This window comes from Diaporthe amygdali, assembly GCF_026229845.1.
Source record: "Diaporthe amygdali strain CAA958 chromosome Unknown NODE_2_length_3802984_cov_64_841326, whole genome shotgun sequence".
NCBI classification, from domain to species: domain Eukaryota; kingdom Fungi; phylum Ascomycota; class Sordariomycetes; order Diaporthales; family Diaporthaceae; genus Diaporthe; species Diaporthe amygdali.
The window spans coordinates 2,326,995-2,347,595 of record NW_026517022.1 but is presented as its reverse complement, the minus strand read 5'-3'; the positions used below and the strand labels follow the sequence as shown (position 1 = coordinate 2,347,595).

The window sequence follows — 20,601 nt, the reverse complement described above, 5'->3', positions numbered from 1 at the left end:
CACACACACGCACACGCACACACTCTCTTCCATACACGCACACATACACATACAGAGGACACACAAGATTCTTGTGTTGATAAGCCGGCTGGCCTAGCCTGCCGCGCAAACCGTCGGAGCAAGTCTACGGTGCCCGCCAGATATTTGCATCCCTGGATCGGCCTCGGCAGGAACAGCCCCATCGCATCAGAACGGGTCTTATTCGTTTGGCTCGTATGTGACTTGTATGGTGCTGTGCATGTGCCTGGCGCAAGAACAGCCGGCAGCTCTGAGGAACAAGGCGACATGCCGAAGTGGACTAGCGACAGCAGGTTGGAGATATGCTGGCCTTGGGCCATGGGCGTTGCAAATTGGCCGGCTTCGTGAAACTGCCTCCGCTTCATACGAAGACAACCTCGTCTCTTGTTCCATCATTATGACGACCCGGCCTTGGCTAGCGCTCTACTGAGTGAGCCCAAGCAACCCCGGAGCTGGTCCAAATCAAACGCCCCCAGCTCCGGAGCACTGCGGAGGTAAAGGCAATGTGAAGATAGTTGCTAGGTGGTCCAACCTGCGCTAGCGGGGTGGATCGTTGCGGCTAACGACCTCGCTATTGCAACCATTATGCGAGATCAGAGAATTGGGCTGGCATGGTTGGTTGCTCCCGACGTGACTTGCTTGGCATCAGATCGACAAACTCGTTATTTTGTTCGAGAACGCACGATCCGTTGTCGGGTCCCTGGACTAGATGGTTGGGCTTGCACCTCCGTCTCCGAGCGATATTGAACCGCCTGCAATAGCAATTCCCGAAACTCACCCGCTGCACATGTCGGCATGAAAGTGTGGGGGCCATGACATTGATGGTTGCTCTGGACCACTACGAGAAAACAAATCACCACACCCGCTCGAGGGTGGGCCTGATTCAGGTCGGTTGATGCCACCGGCATCGAAGTCGCCTCGCGAAATACAACACTACAACCTGGTCATGACTAGCGAGCGACTGACCTGCCACGCTTGCAGCCATGGCGATGATGATGGTGGCTTTGGAGAAGGATCCGCGCCACGACACACCATCGTGGGCGGCAGGCAAGCTCGAGTTGCGATTTGACCTCCGCCACGCGATGGAACTAATACAGGGAGACGGAGATAACGACGCGACCTTACCTCGGCTGGTAAGCAGCCTCCGCCGTTGCGAAATCAACCAGCCCACGCGCAACATTGTAGCTTGCAGAAATAACAATCAGAATTCGCAAAGACAGCAGGATACTAAGAGCATATCAAATTACAGAAAGGAGACAACAAGTCACCCTGTCTGCCGCGCATAAAGTGCGCATGGCACGTAGTATCATGGCATCTGCCGGCTAGTCTCGATGCCTGTCAACCCTTCGGATCAGAGATCGCCCAAAGCCGTTTAACCGTCAGCACTCAACACCAACACCCGTGTTCATGATACATACATACTACTGTACAGCCCATGGAAGGACTGACAGTAAACGAATTAGAATGAGACAGCTGTTGATGCTCTGCATAGACTCGACTGGCAATGCAAGGTCATGGCCATTCACGTATCGTTAATTCGTCCTGGACATGCAGGCCAGCGTTAGTCCCGCAGTTGCGTTCCCACGATGCAGCACCCTCAGGCCCCATGTCCAATATCATGGGCGAGCCTCGTGGGATTTTCGCTCGTTCGGCGGTCCCGCGTGTTCCAACGGACGTGCCTCACAGAGTTCGCATCCCAATGTCGCGACCCAGCCTATCTACCCGTCCACCCTTTCGCTTCCCTCCCCTGATCTGACCCCGTCCCGATCCGTCCCTCCCTTCGTTGCCACTTTGAACAGTTGCAGTTTTACGAACCAGATGAGATGGTGGATGGGCTATGAGAAATCCTTCTGCTGCCAGCTCCTCGGCTCTCCCAATCCTTGGCCGTCATCGCACACCCATCTGACTGTCATACCCGACCACGCTGACCTTGTGTTCCCCTTCCTCCACCCTCACCCCCCACTATTTTCCGTCTGTTGTTTCTGCAAGTGCAAGACATCATGCAGCACGACCGTCGGTTCCTCTGGGGGCGACGCCATCTCATGTACGTAACCGTGGCCCACAGGTCACTGGCGCTGGCCTTCGGTCGCGCCGTCGTCAGGGGGGGGGGGGGGTTGAATCGGAAGCCTGGGCCTGGTCTGAGCTGTCACATATGCAATGTCTTTCAAGCTTTCTCGCTGTATTCTCAAGTCCTGTAGACTTTTGTGCAGATGAATGATTGGCATCAGTGTTTGGATTGTCCTTCTTGCACGGGGTAAGTCTTCGTATCTGATGGCGTAACATTTCCGACTAACAGCGCCGTCCCACAGCATTTTCAGCTCGGCACTGTACGCCATGACGCCTCACCCCTCGACATAATTCATGAGAGTTCACATTCCTCGAATTTACCCGCACTGCTCACCCCCTCCCTCACTCAGAGCCTCTCCCGCCGTCTTCAATTCTTCCGGCGTGGCACGCCCTCCCCAACGCCGCTATTCTATTCCAATACCAGGGACGCTCGGCCATACCTTGAAATACGAGAATTCTTCGTCCAAGGAGAGCAGTCGTTTTTTGACCTTTGGGAATGAAACCATTAGGGGAAGAGGGGGCTGTTGAAGCCGGGGTTAGCCTTGAGCATGTTGCGCGGATGACGGCTTGCCTATTTTGAAAAGCGACCGTCGCCGTCACGTCTCCCAGGCTTGTAGAAACAGTCCAACCACTTTGCGATTACGATTACGCCGAGGGTACGAGAGGTCGAAAGCTGTCCACGCCCCTGGATCCAGCATCACTCAACCAGTCAGGTGGCAGAACTGCTTTCCGTGTACACGGGATTGCCGTCGGGCCAGCAGGCCTGCCCACTCTGTGATACATTTGACTATGAGCTCTGAGAGTCAGATAAAACATGTCATACTGGACAGCAATTCGTGGCCGTTCACACAATGGCTATTGGGCTGCAAATGTGGCATTCGAATTCGGGTGAATTGTTACAGCGGGAAGGTAGCTGGACACAATCGTTTGGGACCACGTCCTTCTTTTCTTCCAGATCATTTCTGCCACGAGGCTTTGGCGCACCAACAACCGGCCCCGATCAGTGTGCGCAAATTAGTTTGCGGCTCTAGTCTACCGCAAGCGCGGACTGCCGAGGCGTTCAAAGACGGGGTGCGTCTAGACTGGTCTCGAGGGGCCTGTTGATGCGGCCAGACAACACAACATGCCAGGGAGCGTGCAGGGATGCGTAAAGGGAAGGGGGAAGGGCGGCCCTCGACTTGCTTGTTTGCTCGAGCTTCCGATGAGGGTTTGCAGACAAAGGTCCCTGGCATTGTTGCCTTATTGAAGGTGCGGCCGACGATAGAGAAGACGGACGGGGAGGAAGATGTTTGCGGATGCTGCAAAGAGGCGTCAAGGTCTCGGCTTCTTAGCCGTCCGCCAATGCATGACATACGCCATCTGCATGTCTTAAAGAGCCGCGAATTTGAATGGGAAACGCGAATTATATGCCCGCCGGGACCCTCGCCGGTGAAGGCCCTAGATCAAGGGGTCAGTCTCCGGCCCCACGGGAGTGCCACCGCCTAGTTCCTATTCAGCCGCCAAACGCGCAGGGGGCGGTTCTCGTGGCCGCATCGATCCTGGCCTCGGCTATCTAGTACCAGGTCGAAGAACGCGGCCAACTTCCGTCAAATAAGGAGGCCCAGGAGGCGAGCAAAAGATGAAGAAGGAAAATCGTGAAGGAGTTAAGCGTATTCAGGAGACCGGTGAAGAATCTGCTGCATACAATAGTTCTCCAGCGGTGCTCTCCTTCCTGTCTCAGGTGAGCCTGGCGTGCCTCGGAGTTGGCAGCAGCTTACTTCTGCACGCCCGAGTGCTCGAGCGCTGCATATTGCAGTCGCGTTCAAGATGGGGCTGTCGAGGCTGGGTGAGGATCACTGCTTGCGTACACGGGGCAGAAGCACACAGAAACCTGAGTGGCAACAGTCGTTGGCTGAAGGCCGTGACATCACTCCTGTTCGCAAGCAACTCCATTTACAAGACTCCGAAAAGGCTCTCGAATATTTGCGCTGTCGGCTTCCATCGAGCGACCACCAGATCGCAGACCCACGGTGACTGACGCATACTGGTGAGTGGTCGTCTCTGCCGTTCCCTGCTCGCCCCCAACGCTGCGGCCTCTCCCGTCCCGTGTTGCCCCACAAACCCGCAGATGGATTCTCGATTTGCGGGTCTCGCAAGGACAGGGTCTAATAGTCTTCGCGCCTTGCATCTCACCCACGAACCGTGGGCAGAGGGGAGCTTCGCCCGCGGCCAACAGAACAGGGCGAAAGGATTTGTTGTTTGCAATAATCCGCCAGTCTTGCCAGTCAATAGACTAAGACCGAGCAGCGCAGTGCAGTGCAGGGTCTGAGCGTGCAGATCTGCATGTCTGCAGCACATATTAGCCGCCACTCACACGCCCTGTCACCACCAGCCTCGTGGCTGCGCGGAAGCCTGTTGACGTCAGGGGGGAGGGGTGTGAAGTTTTTATATTCGACGATAACCTCCGGGGGGCGCGCGACACTATCGACTCTAGGCAGTCTATCAATCCTGCGACTGTCAAATTCGGCCTGCTCTCGCCCCTCCTCTCGTCGACGCCTTCCCCGCCGAGAGCGAGCGGGCTGACCACCATCGCTGCAGCTCTGTGCCGGTGCCGAGCCTTTGCCCCTTTCGGGGCGCCTTTCGGGGCCGCGGGACGGGGCTTCGAGGAGCGGGGACAGTACAAATGGATCGAACGGCACTCCCAGGGGGAGTGGCAGATATGCTTAGATCTGGGATCCACAGCTGCCATGCAGGATCGTCGAGCGGTCCCCGTTCGTGGATGGGGTGGAGGCATTCCCAATACATGTTCGCGCTTGCGCGTGCACACACACACCACACACACACACACACACACACACACACACCCATCCAGAAAGAGAGACATGCAAACACACATGCACGTATATGCACTCATAAAAACATACACACCCACGAAGAAAGAATTGAATGAATGGCCGTGCGTTGCACCCGCCACCATGGGCCGATCGAGCAGGGTGGCACGTTCGGCATCTTTCGATCAGACGCATGCCGGTTCAGGCTGTTTGACGGAACACCACCTCCGGCCCCTCGAGACCCTCCCGCCTCCGTAGCAAATAAGAAGCTGCTGTCACCAGAGAAAACCCATGCATGCGTGGGCCGTCGCCCGTTGGCCAGAACGTGCCGCAGAAGGAGGCAAGATGGCTGGCTTTGGCTTGTCGGGAAGTGATCAGCACCACCGCAGAAACAAGCCCCGAGACATAGGAAGGGGGGAGGGGGGCAATAAAGCGCGGGCAGGCCTGGCAGGGACATACGCGTATGATTGAAAATTTTACCGCGAGGCCGGTAACCAATCACCGGCGTGACAATAGCCCGACGGGCAGGGAGGGAAAGCCCTACGGGTTGCGCCCCCTACCCATTTGCTGACATGGCGCCATGGTCCATGGGGATTGGATGGGGCGTAACGTCGGAAGAGGGGCAGACAAGAGGCAGGGAGATAAGGGGCGTGTGAGATGTGATGGGATGGGCGGGTTGCGCATAATAATCTATTAGGCTGCAGCACCCGGGAGGTGTGCCCATCCCCCTGATTATTTCTTCCTCTTTCAGGACTTTCTATCACGGCCTGCCTGCGGCCGGGGAGTCAGGCCACCCCGATGGCTGTGATTTGGTGGGTCGCGGCTCACGCAGCTGCCACGTTGTGAGGAATGAGGGGTGAATGTGAGGTGTCGCATTTTGTGTGCGGTGTGCCAGTGTGCTTACTCTCTAATGACGTTCCCCGTAGTTCGGCCGACCAGCTCGACCGAGCTGTGATCCCGGCGTGCCGAGCTGTGGGTGTTAGGTGTTATGTGGCACTGGCGATGTCGCGGCTCGGCAGATCAAGGGTTGGTGAGAGGACGATCACGGCGTGCATATATGTGACCAAATGTGACTGAGGTTGATGCGGTGAGATGTGTTCACCTCCCTCGCTGTGCTGTTGAGACATGATTGGTCTTCGATCGGGGCGACAACCATGATGAGGGCCATGTGCCTCGGTCAATATGCTACTTTGCCGGGTATCTCGTCCCAAATGCTGACATGCAAACCACCTCGCAATGCTAGTAATCGTGTGGCATCCACAACATTTCGCCAAATCCTTCCCCGTGTCACACTCGCCATCATGTGACTGATCACGCACCGGCATCACGCACCTAATCACCATGACGTCCCTTCCCCTTCCTGGCGTGGCCTAGAGCTCGTCCCCCCTTGCCGCATCGACGTAGCCCTCCCGCTGCGCCACCGCGACGAGCTCGTCGGCCTCGTCCCGCCCGACCAGCTCCACCGCGCCCGCGCCCAGCTCCATCCCCTTCGCCAGCTCCTCCGCCCACGCCCGCGCCACCACCTCCGAGTCCAGCCCCGGGATCCCCGTGCCCCCGGCCGCGCGCAGCTCCTCCTCGACGCAGGTCACGCCCTTGCCCGCGAGCCCGCAGGCCACGAACCGCGCCCACGGGTTGTCCGCCTCCTGCTCGCGGGCCCGAGTGGTGGTGGTGGTCGTCGTCGTGCCGGCCGCGCGCGTGGTGGGCATGTCGAGGTTGAGCGCCGCGCCGAGGCTGCTGACGTGCCGGCGGAGGTGGATGCCCAGGGCCGAGATCTTGCGCACCTCTGCGTCGACGCCCCCGCCCTGCGCCGGCGTCTGCACCCACACGCCCGGGTCGTCGGTAGTGAACCCCCGTAGGCCAAAGAGGCGCTGGAGGAGCGAGATGGTGGTGCGCTCCAGCAGGCGCGAGTAGCAGCGCACGGTGAAGTGCTTGTGGCCCAGGGCACGCGTCGAGGACTTGATCACCATGACGGGCCACAGCACCACCTGACCTGGCCCGTGGTAGGTGGCCAGGCCGCCGCGGGGCGAGGTCAGCACGGACGGGTGGAAGATGTGCTCTGCGCTTGGCGGGTCGGTGGTGTTCTTCTCCTCGCTCGTCGGTACCACGCCGTGGGTGTGCAGTGACTGTGCGGCGGAGGAGCGGACGTAGAATGGAGCTTTGAGGCGGGATATCTCGGCTGGTGATAAAGACGAGGGAGTGGGTGATGATGAGGCTGTGGCTGTCTGGGCTTGTCGTCGGCCGAGTGTGTATGTGGGCTGTGGAGTGAAGGAGATGAGAGTTGGGCGAGGAGGTGTGAGGCCCCTGCTTGACGGTGATGATGATTCGGCATCCTGGAAGTCTAGCTGACGCCGTCGCAGCAACTCTTGTAAGGCCGCTGCTGTCTGATAGCTCGGGAAGATGCCCTGTGATGGTGAGCAGGGCAGGTGGATGTGGCGGAGGCGGACGGGAGGCATGGCGCTTCAAACTTTGTGAGAATGACAGTGGGTGAAGGACAAGGTGTAATATGGCATGCTATTGCATTGTCTATGGTGACAACATTGTGAAATTGTTGTCATCTAACCAGTCAGATCTTGGACCCGCCAAATCCGGCTTGAGTAAGACGGCAAAGTTCAGTACAGCGATTGAGAGAGAGAACTTGGTGAGTGACGTTTATCGATTACCTAAGCCATTCTGTCGCCTAACCCTGGTCCCCCTGAGGCTTCCCCTCCTGCCAACAACCCAGCCCCTGAAGTCACGATGTCCCAGGCTTCTACAGTGAGGAATCAGATGTGTGTCAGTACCAATTGTTGTGCTTCAGACTGGGTTCAAGAGAGCATACTTAACTTGTAATTGACAAGCCTCAATTGGCCACAAATAACTCTCAGATCCTTAACTACACAAAGTCGACCACACCAGATCTTCTAGACCATCACTGATCATGGCCTCCGAGAGCGAACGTTTCGCACTGGCGAGATCAGCTCTTGCCTCTGACCCCTCTCACTCAGCACCGATTTTATTTTCTTATGGCTCGCTTCTGTTAGACGAGGTCATCGCTGCCCTGCTGGACCGCGTACCCGACCACGAGCCCGCAAAAGCCCCAGGCTACCGTGTGTCCAAGCTCCCAGATCAGTCATACCCAGGCCTTGTGCATGACGAGTCATCCGAGGCTCCTGGTCGCATATAGTGAGAGACATGCTTCTTAAAGTTCCACTGGGTCCTTCAGCATCCATCACTAACATGTATCTACAGTTGTGGACTCAGCCCCAAAGAGTGGGCCATTTTGGACGCTTTCGAGAATCCGCTGTACGAGGTACAGGTGGTGACACTGAGGGATGGGCGCAAGGCGCTGGCATATGTGTGGACTGCCGATCTATTGTTAGGAGCGGCGGGCTGGACGACGGATTCCATGACCGGTACCACACTGGAGCGATACCTGAAGTGGACGAAAGCTTGGCGCAAGGAGTATGATGCGCAGGTGGAGGCATCTTGAGCACTGGTCATATCTGGAAGCGAATATGCGAGTTTGATTCTAGATTTATGCCAAGAGGAAGTCAGGACAAGAGGAAAAGAAAGAGCACATATCACACGATGATTCTTTAATACTGAGACTTGCAAACTATGGATCAATTACCTACCTAGGTAGTCTCCCTATCTCCCTAAGGCCGTATCCTAATACTCAAGAAATTGACCAGCCGAAACAGCTAATAACCAACAGCCACTAGGCCGCCGAACAATTGTGGCAAGCACGGTGAACTTTACACTGCCAGCAAGCGGGACCAACGAGGGGGTTAGGGACGCCACATTGGCAACAGAGCCACTCATTACGGGGAATCTTTTGGGGCTCGGAAGGAGTTTTCATCTCGCTCTTGGGCTCAGGTCTGGAAGTTGGGGTGAACCTGCGCTCCGTTCGGGGAGTTGGGACGAACCTACGCAAAGAGCTCCCCTTTCCTTCCTCCTGCTCGGCAAAAGTGTAAGCCAGCGGGGAGATGTTGTCTGGGCGAGCCGTGTTGGGGATGTCGAGGTCCGCAGCCTCGAAAGCATCTACGCCTTGAGATCGGTCCTCGTTGACGAAGAACTTCGAAATCTCAGCGTCCTTATCGTTGGAGGTGTTGTTGGCCATGTTCTTGAGTCTTCTCAAAATGTTGTGGGTTTGTCTGTAAAGCTTCCTGAACATGAACAGGTGTTTGTGTTGATATGGGTGGCCCAGACGGGGAGAAGATGGGAGGAGAGGGCAATATTTATATACGTCTGTACTTCTGTGATATTATTGTCACTTAGTCTAGACAAACCCTTTATTGTACTTCTACGAGGGGAAACAATGCATGAATGCCCGCACGGCAACGACCACTGCATGACAGGGCCCTCTTTGTAATTCTTTGGCTTGGGATGAATAGCTTTGTCCACAATTGTGTGGGAATATGTTCTGACAATTAGAGTAGCATAGAATTTTCAACTCGACACAAGGAAGCGTGACAGAGCGCGAGCCGTGACATGTGTTTCGTGGTTGATCAGAGGTCATTCCAGCACCACGCCATGGTCCCACACTCACTGCGTAATTTCTTCTAATAGAAAGACCTCTCTAATTTCAAAATTATTCTCCAGTCCCCGCGGTGTTACAACTGTTTTGGTCATGAGCTGTAAATATGGTCGTTCAAACTTGCGTTCCGAGACGCGGTGTAATTCCGAAGGCATAGGGTCCAATATCAGCATCTTGCTTACCTTCTGGAGTTCCTTTCTCGTTTTTCAGGTCCTTAGCTATTATTCATCGTTCTGTCACATGTATTATAATTTTCACTGCCCTATCTCAGGTCGTCTTGATCAAGATGTGATCTATACACAAGGAGTACTAGCCTTTGTCCTAAATCCACCCATTCTCCACCTGCCCAATGACCAATGCCTTTAAATCTGCGGAAGTGATGTTCTAGCCAGTCTTCCTTTCTCATGAGTCTCTCATAACATCAAGTTCCTGACTCAAAATTTCTGGGGTACTGTACCGAACTGAACAAACATATGGAGGTCGAGAATCTCGCCACCGGACTCAAACATCAATTAACATCGTGAGAACAGAGCCTGAGCACGTGCTATTCATCATCGGTCGATCACGACAATTGCTTCCACCAGTTCTTGACAAGATCAAGGCCATATCCCCTCTCCTTCCCAGCCCAATACCCCAAACCCGCTGCTACAGCCAGGACAACACCCGGCAACAGTTTCTTCAACACGCCCAATGCGACCATCTTCAGAAACATGTTCTGCCGCGCCGCAACCCGTGCCACATGGTCTTTCCTCTTGTTCGCGTGCGGGAAGGGCACATCCGGGACCGGCTTCCCTAGAAACTCGCACAGCGGGCCCCACCCATCCTCGACCTTGTACTCCAGCAGGCGGTCCTTGGGAGCAGCAGCCCTGACTTCTTCATAATGCCTGCGATAGCGATCTCTCGCCTTGCGCCTGATCTCACCCACATTTCTAGCCTCATAGTATCCCAGCATGATCTTACGGATCGTCAGCCCACCCTGGAGCCCCTTGAGCCGCCCGATAACGTCCATGATCAGGAACGCGCGCCAGCCCCACGTCGTGCTCCAGATAGCCTCGTCCATGCTGGCATACCACGACTCTACGTCCCGTTCGACGAGGATAACCTTGGCCTCCGGGTAGGCGTCCATCAGAGGCACCGCGAAGAAGGATGCAATATCAGTAGCGCCGTCATATCTACCAAAGACCTGGTCCCAGTCGGCGCGGGTGAAGGACGCACCCGTGTAGGTCGGCAGGCTGGGAAAGAAGGAGTCTGCTGCTTTCGACAAGACTGGCCAGTCGTTGGCATTCCCGACGTCCTTGACGCCGTGATGGATATTTTGGTACCCGAGGATTGAGAGTGCTTGGGCTATGGAGGAGGAGCCTGTCGTCTTGTGTGAGAACGGAGCTTGTGTGGGGTGGACATTAGTTGGGGAGCGTCATACCTGTCCTCGTCATTCCAAGCGAGAGAATCTGCATTGGCTTGACAAGCCGCGCCTCTGCGGACTTCGTGGCTAATGCTGTTGGTTGTGCCATCTTGGCGGAGAGTCCTGCGCTACTTTCACAGTCTTGGAGAGGCAAGACCATCACTGCCAAACATCGCCAATTGATAAGGTCCGAGACCCGGTATGGGACGGGACCCATGATCGTGACAATCTCATCACATCGATACCCTCGTGTCCCAAATCGCGTATCCACTGCCTCGGTGTTGGTGGCATGGATGACTGTCGTCGTGCTGGGTTGATGTGGACATTGTGTCCGGGGACGACCGCTGACAACGTGCCATCTGTGCAACGTCCTATTCGTTAGCAAGTTGTTCTCCCATATATGTGGGTAATACCGGTCAATGGTGGATGAACTGAGCTGTGTCAAAAGTGTCAACCGGCGTCCCCTGGGAGCAAATCCCAGCCTCGATGGTCCTTGTGTCTAACACGAGTCAGAGTGTCGGAGGACTATCTATCTTCTCTCACGACGAGTCATGCCTTCGAATTGGTGTTGTGGATAGCAGATGGACGGTCGCACGTGCGTGGGAGGAAACGATGAATCAATTGGACAATTGAAGGAGTGTGCTTGATCGCCTTGTATTTGTCTTCTAAAGGCCAGTGGAGCAATCGCATGGATTTTGGATAGCCCCTGCAACGGGTTCTACAATGGCACTTAGGCCATGAAGAGTTGGCGTCTCGCAATATCGATACTGCGAAGAAAATAGGAAAGTCGATGCCAAGAAAATACAAAGCAGAATCACATAGTCGTAAGTCTTGCCAGTAGAGCCTGGTAGAGAGTGTACTCGTGCATTGGCAGCATCACGGGCGACTTCACAGCTGCCTTCTGTATTTTACAAGACTTAGAGGGCAATCAAACCGTTGTGGGACTGTTGCCAGAGCTCACTTGCCAGCATGATTTCCATCCAGGCGTACCTGCCGTCGGTGACCTCCCGTAACATTTTGCTGGGCCTCTTTCTCCTTGTGAGTCGAACATGACCAACAACAAACCATCTCAAAAAACTAAAGCTTAACACCAGCTCATCGTCCGCTTCATCTTGATCAATGTGGTCTATAATCTCTTCTTTCATCCTTTATCGTCCTACCCAGGGCCGAAACTTTGGGCGACCTCTCGCCTTCCGTGGAATTACTTCAACTTCAGAGGCCGACTTGGCTGGCGCATACGCGACCTCCACCAACAATACGGCCCAGTCATCCGCATCGCCCCCAACGAGCTGTCATACACCACTTCCAGCGCCTGGAGGAAAATCTATGGCCAGCGCTCGCCCGAGTTCGAGAAGGCCGTTGATGGGCGCGGAATCGCGCCAGTCGAGATCAACGGCAAGAGGGCGCTCATGACCGAGACTTCAGAGGGCCACGCCAGGCTCAGGAAAGCCATTAACCCAGCCTTTAGTGAGAGAGCTTTGAGAGATCAGGAGAAGTACTTGCAGGCACACTCTACCACGCTTCTAACCCAGTTGTTCAAGAGCTGCAACGAGGGTCCGGTGGATATGGCGAAGTGGTACAATCTTCTCTCGTACGATGTTATTACCGGCAAGTTTATCATCCCATCCTCGCGTCTCTAGCTTCTTCTGACTTTGGGCTAGAGCTCGCTTTTGGTACGACCGCGAACTGTCTCAATCAGGCAGACCAGCCACATCTCCAGGTCCTCGGGAACCGGGCCAAGTCTGTCGTGTTCTTCCAATTCGCGCTACAATATGGGCTAATGTCCGTTTTGCAATTTCTGACTCCCAAGTACGCCCGCGAGGCCCGCCGCAAACATCTTGCCCTCTCGGCCGCTAAGGTCCAGGCACGTCTCCAGGCCAAGAATCCAGGAAAGGACTTCATGTACTACATCCTCGAGAACCAGGAGGAGAAGTTCTCCAGTCTGGATCTGACCCTGCTCGCAAGCACCTTCATCGTGGCCGGAAGCAACACGACCGCGGACACCATGACGGGCCTGACTTACCTGTTGCTGCGCAATCCCGACAAGATGGAGTGTCTGAAGAAAGAGATACGTTCCATGTTTCGTTCTAAGGATGAGATTACTATACAATCTACTGTGCATTGCAGATACCTCACCGCCTGCCTCGAGGAATCAATGCGCATGCGCCCAGCCCTGTGCTGCTCGCTGGCCCGCACAGTGCCAGACGACGGTGAGGTCATTGACGGCGAAATCGTTCCCGGCGGCACCGGCGTGGGTGTCCACATGCTGGCGGCTGCTCATTCGGAGCTCAACTTTAGACGACCCATGGAATTCATTCCGGAGAGGTGGCTGGAGCTCCCGCCTGGCTCGGAGTTTGCTAATGATGACAAAGGCGGGAGTCAGCCGTTTTCACACGGGCTGAGATCTTGTGCAGGAAAGGCGTGAGTTGAATATCGTTACCAATTGATTGGGCTTGGGCGGACTACTGATTCTTCTTCTGCATAGGCTTGCGTGGGCTGAGATGCGCATCACCATGGCCAAGCTCTTGTGGCATTTTGACTTTGAGCTGGCGAGCCCGGAGGAAGACTGGTGGAACAAGCAGCGTACCTACCTTATCTGGGAACGGCTTCCATTGATGGTCAACTTGAAACCGAGAGCGGTATAAATGTGGGCTTACTTGAATTATTCACATTCGGGTTCTGAAATCAGGGTCGTCGTGGAAGCAGGGCATCTCAATGAAAGCTGAAAGAAAACGAGACCTGAGTTCACAAACAAGGGCCGTGAGGAGTTCCCCTGAGGTGTGTTGAGCTTAGTGGGATTTTGGCGAGATACCTGCAGGAAATGGCTACTGAAATGGTACACACGACTGAAGAGCACCATCGAAAGCTCGTTTCCCCGGAGAAATTCTCGTGGGAAGCTCAAACATGAAGTCCTTGAGGACCTACCTCCATTCAGGTCTGCAGCGCCAGCAGCAGAACATCACTCCCCTAAGATATACCTGTGGATTGCAGCTGAACATTCTGTAACACTTGCTAAATGATCCAGAAGATGGAACAAAATACAAGAATTTGTACGCTGAAGGAAGCATGTAATCACATATTCAAGGGTCATCAAGCCCTGCACAGCCGTCCATTTCCAGTGACCACCCAATTTTCACTGCCAACTGCAACACCACAGTAGAACAGCCCTTCGGGGTCCCATTTTCTCTTCACAGACGATAGCCTGTCATAATTAGCCCCATAAAACACCTTCTGCCAGTTGGGCTGCCTGAAGTCCCCTTCGTTGATGTACGATCCCATTCCGGGCGTCGCTGCTTCGATAATAGGCTGCAAGACGTCAGTGATGAGGTCCAGCTCGCCAAATACGTCGTCCCACGGAGCCTCGAAGCTGAATGGCACCTCGAGAGATGCAGAGACGATTGCATCGCGCCACGCGGGGAGCACCGCGTTCTCGTTCTCACCGCCGAAGGGCCCTACGTTAGTGCCCACGCCGATGAAGATGCCGCCCTCTTCGACGATAGCGCGAGCCGCAGCCGAGAAGTTGGCCAGCTGGGGCCGCGAGATCAGCCGGCCACCGAAGTTGGCTGTGCCGACTTGGATCCAGCCGTCTGGCAAGGGGCCCCAGTAGGCGCTGTAGTAGTCGTAGTAGGTCGGGCTCTCGGTGTAGTTGACGCTGTGTCGCAGGCCTAGTGATCCCAGCGTTGAGAGGAACGGCTCCATGGCCTGCTCGAGCTGAGCCTGAGTCTTATTGTAGGCTGTCAGGGCGGAGATGCTGAGGTAGTCGGTCGTGAAGTAGTAGATCACCATTGTGCCGAAGTCGACTAGGTCCGGGAGGGCGGCATGGAATGCGTCCACGGCGCGGAAGATCTGGTCAGTTGAGTTGTTGTTGTCGGCCTTCTCGATGGACAGCTTGAGGCCGCTGACGATTGCTTCTGGGTAGGTCTTTACTGTCATAGAGACGACGACGCCGTAGTTTCCGGCGCCACCTCCGCTATGCAGGTGTCAGTGTTCTTCTCTCCAGCCATGCGCCGAAAGGTTTAGCGGACATACCTCAGAGCCCAGTAGAGCTCAGCATTTTCAGTCTTGGAAGCAGTGACAAGCTTGCCACTGGCAGTCACAACCTCAAATGACAGGGTCTGGTCGGCAGCGAGTCCAAAGTTTGTGCTCAAAGCAGAGTGCCCGCCGCCTTGTGTGTAGCCCCCAGCCACACCGACAGTAGGACATTCTCCCCCAACAGCGACACGGCCGAGGGCAGTAGCAGCCTGCAGCATCTCGTACCCCTGAACACCTGCCCCCAGCTTGAGAGCCGTGCCAGTGAAGCTCGCATCGTCCCATTCGACCGGCGTGATATCCTTAAGGTGGTGAGTCCAGACCGCCAGGGCCCCGGCGCCGGTGGAGCGGCCCAGGTAGTCGTGCCCAGTGTTCCGGATGACTAGGCGGACATTTTGTTTCCTGGCGAAGTTGACTGCGGCGGCAATGTGGTCGGCATCGGTGGCATTGACGGCATAGCGCACATACACGCCCAGCTCACACGGCCGCTCACGCGGAGTCCAGGGGTCGCAGCTCTGATTGGCGAAGAACGGGGCCATCACGCTCGAGCTGGAGTTGAGGCTGCAGACATTCTTTAGACTTGTGATATGGGGAAAGGGGAGCTTCTCAGTCGGCTTACTGGATGCCGGCGTACAGCCATTGGTCCCTGAGGTACGCACACTGCTCTTCGTCGTACTGAGGGTCATGACAAGGGGATCCAAGGGGGACTGTGGCAATGAGTCGTCCCCCGACTGTCGCGTTCAGGGACGACCACTCGGCGTCAGACGGCCAGCACGCGTCGCCAGGAAAGCACCTGCAGCTGGCGTCCGCTGTGCCATCTGGTTCGCGCAGATGCACCGATTTTATAGGCTTCTGTTCGTAGGCTGAGAATGTTGCAGCAGCATGGCCTAATAGCAGCGCCGAGGCAATAGAAATTGGCTGCATGCCGAATGCTCCAAATTTGTTTGGTCGGGAATTGGCAAACCAAGAATTGACGAGGTTGAAGTTCAGAATCGGTCTGTGCAATGGACTGGAGCACTCGATCTCCACGAAGCAGCCAAAGACGGTGTCTTCACCTGCTGTGGGTCTTGGACCATGTCCGCTGCATGGTCAGATCTGGTCGTAATACGACTGAAGTTTACCATGACATATCCGTTGGTTGGCATTGGCAGTAAAAGTTTAGTGGATCTAGAAAGCCACCGAAGCCACCGAAGCGTAAGCAATGAGGGGACTCAGTTGATGATCCCCGGCATCTGCATCTGTAAGTGCCGTTTTCCACCGCCAACATTTCCGCGTATTTCCGTACTCGAATCCACCGCTCTAGAAGGCCTGCGGATCATCAAGTCGATGAGCCTCAAGTACGTACCGACCAGTGTCATCAGAACAGGAAGATACAAGCAGACGCGGTGATGGCCTCCCGTTCACCACTCAACATCTCACTCTCTGTCAGAGCCCATGTGGCTTCCGATGATTCATATTGCTTCGTTTGTCTCCTCCCTTGCCTTTCCATATCCCTCCTGCGCAACAACATACCTGCACGGCCAGCACGAGTCCGGGGCTTCCACATCATCATATCTCTCATATCTCCCAGCCGGATATTTGTCTCGATACTTTGATGCTAATATTGTCGCCCATGACGAGAATTAAACTGCATCTCAGAAAAAGAATCCAAACACAGTCAAGACTGGCCACATTCATGGTAATACTGTATTTCATATATAGACAGACTAATAACACGGTACAGATAATTTTCACTCAGGTCAGGCGAAGCTAACGAGGCTAGCAGTAGTTAGTTGGCTGTACTTTCGCACAACTTCCTGACCCCGTCGCCGCCTCTAGACACCTTACATGTAAGGTTCCGCGAACCTAGTCGGCCACCACATGACCACCCTAAGGCATCCAGTGGCGCCCAAAACCTGATTCACACTTTGACCTGGGTTTATAAGTAAATTTATGTATATACAGTTGGGCCGGTAGTATAGTCGTGTACACCCGGGTTTTCCGCACTCCTGTGCTAAAGTCGCAGTGAGACCTTAAACCTTCTCTCTCTACCTAAAATCCAAGCACCCCGGGAGGACCTGGTTCAACTCCAGGCTGGCCTACAAAACCTGATTTTTTTTCCTTCCCTTTTTCCTCATCTCGTTCTTTTCCCTTTTTTTTTTTCAATGCTTCCTCTTTATTACAAGCTCGCACCCAACCAAGATACCCTGATCTATATGAGTGCAGCGTATCTCCACCTCGAAAAGTCTATACCTATGTATACTTTAGATGCTTAAATTCTACTCTCTGAATACAAGCCACTTATGATAGTATAGCACCAGCACACGCGGTAGCAAACACAGAGCTAGCTCTAGGAGAGGGCAGTCACATCTAGATAGAATTTATGACTCAGCAAATTATATCGTGTCACTGGTCAACTGAACCTGGTGAGACCTTACTCTCGTCTCCGTATACGGATCTCATCTGCTTCCTCTCAGGGTCCCTCCTCCGAATCTCCTGCACTTCCAACTCCGATAGCCAAGGTCTCAATACTTGATTCCCAGAAAAGGCAAGAGTCGACCCAGCGTGGAGCACCATGTAGTACCAGGTTCTGCAATTAAATACAGTATTTGTGGTCCGTCTCAGACATTCTGCGGGTGTGGGCCCAGGCCCGCGAAAAGAGGAGCGTGGTGATCAGCGGAAGGCTAGATAACCACGGCAGGGAGCTCTCGTATCATGCTGGGGCGATGATAAGGATGACTGAGGTCGGTATGGAATTCTCACATCGGCCGAAGCCAGGTGCAAAACCCATGGGTTGAGAAAATCTTGAGATGGCGGGCTCGTCATCGAACATGTCAGGCCCAGCATGAGACCCTCGAGCGGGAGTGATTGACGGTACAAGTTCCTTGGTTGAAAAAAGCTTATGAGTGCTGGGCATCTGTTCCTACCTTTGTCATGGATAAAGAAGCAATGAAACACACGAGGGCTAAAAAAAATGAAATCAATTTCGAAGCTATTCTTGATGCAGCTTCAAGACCAAGGAATTCTTCGAAGCATGCTTGTAATATCAACCGCGATGCTGCTGTGAGTACCCTGCCCTACCCACTAGCCAGAATGTACAAAATCCAACCAAACTCCTCTGAGGACCGTCTTGTTTGTTTTACTCAGGGACATCCCCGTACTCTAACGAAATGCCGGATGGTATCATAGATGTCTGGGTCGGGGCCCAGAAGTAGACAGTGGCTCGGGCGTGTCTTCATGCGTTGTGTGAAAAACGAAAATGCTGCTGCCAAAACAATGCTCCAGTCATGCCGGGTCCTTTACAACGCCGATTTACCCGGGCTGTCTAGAGCTGGTTTATCTGTCTTGGGTTGGGTCTGGTCCCCTCCCGTATCCTTCTTGGGTGTTTCGACGTGAGCCGGAGCCGAGTCGCCTGATGCCTCTGCTGCCACCACTGAGGTCGCCGAAGTATCGTCCTTGACCTCGGAAGATGACTGTTCGCTGTTCAAAACATCCTTGCTAAGGGCCGCTTTATGCTCCTGTTGGTCAGAAGGCGCCTGTTGAGCCGCATCTGAAGTGGACTGAGGCTCAGGTTCGGAGCGAGTTGGGTTCATCAATACGCGCCGCTCGCCGTCGTCGCCGTCCTCCTCATCTGATGTGGTGTCAGCACCATCGCGGCTACCAGATGCATCGTCGAGCTTCAGACCCGCTCCGACCTTGTCGGCCAAGTCCTCGACATCAGCCTGCAGCGCAGCCTCCCGCTCCTCTGCACTCCTTAGCTGCCTCTCTGCCTCCTTGTCACCGACGATCTCCCGCCACACCGCCTCCAGCTCACCTCCCCAGCCGAGCTCATTGGCAAGTTTTCGGACACCCGAGTCACAGTCGCCGAGGACCAAGACGTCGTCCGGCCGGGTTCCCATAGAACCGACACGCTCCAAGTTGAAAAGGACACGAGGCGTCTCATCCTTTGCCATTTCCGGCAGGCTGGCAAATGGCTGCACGGTGAGGCTCGTTCCCATGACCAGGACCAAGTCGCCGTATGACGGGACGTGCCTATTCTTGTGGAACTGCTCCGGAAGCTGTTCTCCAAAGAAGACAATGTCGGGCTTCACCAGGCCATCGCACTTCTTGTCCACACAGCGAGGCACCTGGCCTTGGAACACGTAGTCCTTCATCTTGTCGTCTGGAAATGTGGTCTTGCACTCAATGCACCTCTGGGTGGCGAAGCTGCCGTGGGCCTCCACAATCAGCTCTCCGGGAACCCCAGCCTGTCGCTCCAGACAGTCAATGTTCTGGGTAAAGAGCATTCGGAGGAGGTTCTTCTTGGCGAGAAGAGCGATGAATGCATGCGAGATGGTCGGGGAGTAGTTTCCAGGATATAACTCTTTCGCAAGGACGTAGAAGGGGTCGGGGTTCTTGCGAAAGTAGGAGATGTCGAAGACGGCTTCGGCGTAGGGGAGGTTGAGGCGAGCGAGGTTCGCGTACAGGCCAGTGTTAGGGGAGCGAAAGTCAGGAACTATACATCACGAGATCAGCACAGAGTCGCACAACAATGGCCAGGTTGGCTGTGCGACGAGGGCGAAACCCCCACTTACTTCCAGCGGCAGTTGAGATGCCAGCACCGGTCATGACCACGATCTTCTGCGCGTGGCCATCTTTGATCATCTGGGCGACGGCAGAGAGCGAGCGCTCGGACAAGGTGGTTGGAGGAACATCATCCTCAATGAGGCCGGACTGCTCTTGGCCCATCTTCCTTCGCGAAGGCTTCTGCCAGGAGCGGGGTCCTTTCTGTTGGTGACGATCGCGGCGCCGACGACCTATCTTGACGGTATTGAGGTGAAGGCCGGGGGTAGGAGGTGGCGAGTTGGGTGCGTGATGTGCTCAGCAATTCGAAGTTTGCTGGGCAGAGAAGGGTGAGTGTGGTGAAAATTATGAAGGTGGCAAAGGTGTTGGAGGGCTGTAGTGGAAGTTTGTAAGGTTGGTGGTTGAAGTTTGGTTTCACCCTCAGGCTTTCTTTTGACGTCAACTTGCGCTGAGGCAGGCAGAAACCAACCTCGGGTGACTGGCGGGGCAGCGGGGTTTTGGTAGGGCTTATCTTATCAGCAAGTTCCCCAGTGATGGTTGCAGGGTTCAGGGCTTGATGCTTAATGTCTAAGGCCAGAGCCGCAACGATCTCAGGGGGTACGGGAGCTAAACGTTCACGCCAGTGGCAGCAGTGTCACCACATCCCTGGTTAAGCCTAATTCCTTTCCTCACGACACTATCATTTATCATGTCTTCATGCTTCACATTTTGACAGTTCTCTTTGTCTGTTGATCACAAAACACACTTGCAGAGGTGACTTGTCGTCGTAGTATCTCATACGGTCTTGCAGCAAACTCACCGCTGTTCAGTGTCCTCACCGCAAAGCATCACACATGTTATTTTTAACAGGGTCTCCAAGCCCGTCCTTTGTTGAATTTGTCATTTGATGCAGCTTGTTTCTCCTATTTTGTGACATGTCTCTTTCTTTACTTTGCTGCTGCCCGGCTCGGGCCCGTCGCGGAACCGAACGATCGTCGGCCATTGCCATTCCACCATTCGGTTACTCTCACATCAACAATCCTCTGTCATTCGATGCCGGCCAGCCCTGAGGGATTCTTGCCACCACTCTGCCAGCAGCTGTCAAAGGAGGCTGAACTGCATGTCTACCTCCTTGGTGACACACACTTCCATCCATGCAGCAACTTTTGACCCAATTGTAATCTGTGGCCGCCACCCACCAGCTATAATTGACCATGTCCTTCAGCTCGCTTACTACG

The 20,601-nt window shown here is 54.8% G+C and overlaps 7 protein-coding genes across 7 annotated transcripts; 2 read left to right on the top strand and 5 right to left on the bottom strand.

The window, feature by feature from the left end:
- Window positions 1-6,265: 6,265 nt before the first annotated feature.
- Window positions 6,266-7,348, bottom strand: J7T55_012056 (biotin lipoate a b protein ligase; the record flags this gene model as incomplete). Its single annotated transcript, XM_053136907.1, has 1 exon — window positions 6,266-7,348. One exon carries the CDS (start codon window positions 7,346-7,348, stop codon window positions 6,266-6,268), a length of 1,083 nt encoding a protein of 360 aa, XP_052999861.1.
- A 464-nt stretch (window positions 7,349-7,812) lies between these two features.
- J7T55_012055 (uncharacterized protein) lies at window positions 7,813-8,364 on the top strand (the record flags this gene model as incomplete). Its single annotated transcript, XM_053136906.1, has 2 exons — window positions 7,813-8,057; window positions 8,124-8,364. 2 exons carry the CDS (start codon window positions 7,813-7,815, stop codon window positions 8,362-8,364), a joined length of 486 nt encoding a protein of 161 aa, XP_052999860.1.
- A 365-nt stretch (window positions 8,365-8,729) lies between these two features.
- On the bottom strand, window positions 8,730-9,048 carry J7T55_012054 (uncharacterized protein; the record flags this gene model as incomplete). The annotated part of the gene is made up of 2 exons (XM_053136905.1): window positions 8,730-8,752; window positions 8,805-9,048. The coding sequence occupies 2 exons, from the start codon at window positions 9,046-9,048 to the stop codon at window positions 8,730-8,732; spliced, it is 267 nt and encodes an 88-aa protein (XP_052999859.1).
- Window positions 9,049-9,973: 925 nt separating this feature from the next.
- Window positions 9,974-10,922, bottom strand: J7T55_012053 (uncharacterized protein; the record flags this gene model as incomplete). Its single annotated transcript, XM_053136903.1, has 2 exons — window positions 9,974-10,770; window positions 10,832-10,922. 2 exons carry the CDS (start codon window positions 10,920-10,922, stop codon window positions 9,974-9,976), a joined length of 888 nt encoding a protein of 295 aa, XP_052999858.1.
- Window positions 10,923-11,782: 860 nt separating this feature from the next.
- Window positions 11,783-13,458, top strand: J7T55_012052 (cytochrome P450; the record flags this gene model as incomplete). Its single annotated transcript, XM_053136902.1, has 4 exons — window positions 11,783-11,851; window positions 11,908-12,367; window positions 12,475-13,234; window positions 13,299-13,458. 4 exons carry the CDS (start codon window positions 11,783-11,785, stop codon window positions 13,456-13,458), a joined length of 1,449 nt encoding a protein of 482 aa, XP_052999857.1.
- Window positions 13,459-13,903: 445 nt separating this feature from the next.
- On the bottom strand, window positions 13,904-15,766 carry J7T55_012051 (uncharacterized protein; the record flags this gene model as incomplete). Its single annotated transcript, XM_053136901.1, has 3 exons — window positions 13,904-14,783; window positions 14,843-15,403; window positions 15,462-15,766. 3 exons carry the CDS (start codon window positions 15,764-15,766, stop codon window positions 13,904-13,906), a joined length of 1,746 nt encoding a protein of 581 aa, XP_052999856.1.
- A 2,354-nt stretch (window positions 15,767-18,120) lies between these two features.
- J7T55_012050 (NAD-dependent histone deacetylase SIR2) lies at window positions 18,121-19,549 on the bottom strand (the record flags this gene model as incomplete). Its single annotated transcript, XM_053136900.1, has 2 exons — window positions 18,121-19,316; window positions 19,396-19,549. 2 exons carry the CDS (start codon window positions 19,547-19,549, stop codon window positions 18,121-18,123), a joined length of 1,350 nt encoding a protein of 449 aa, XP_052999855.1.
- Between the last annotated feature and the right edge of the window lie 1,052 nt (window positions 19,550-20,601).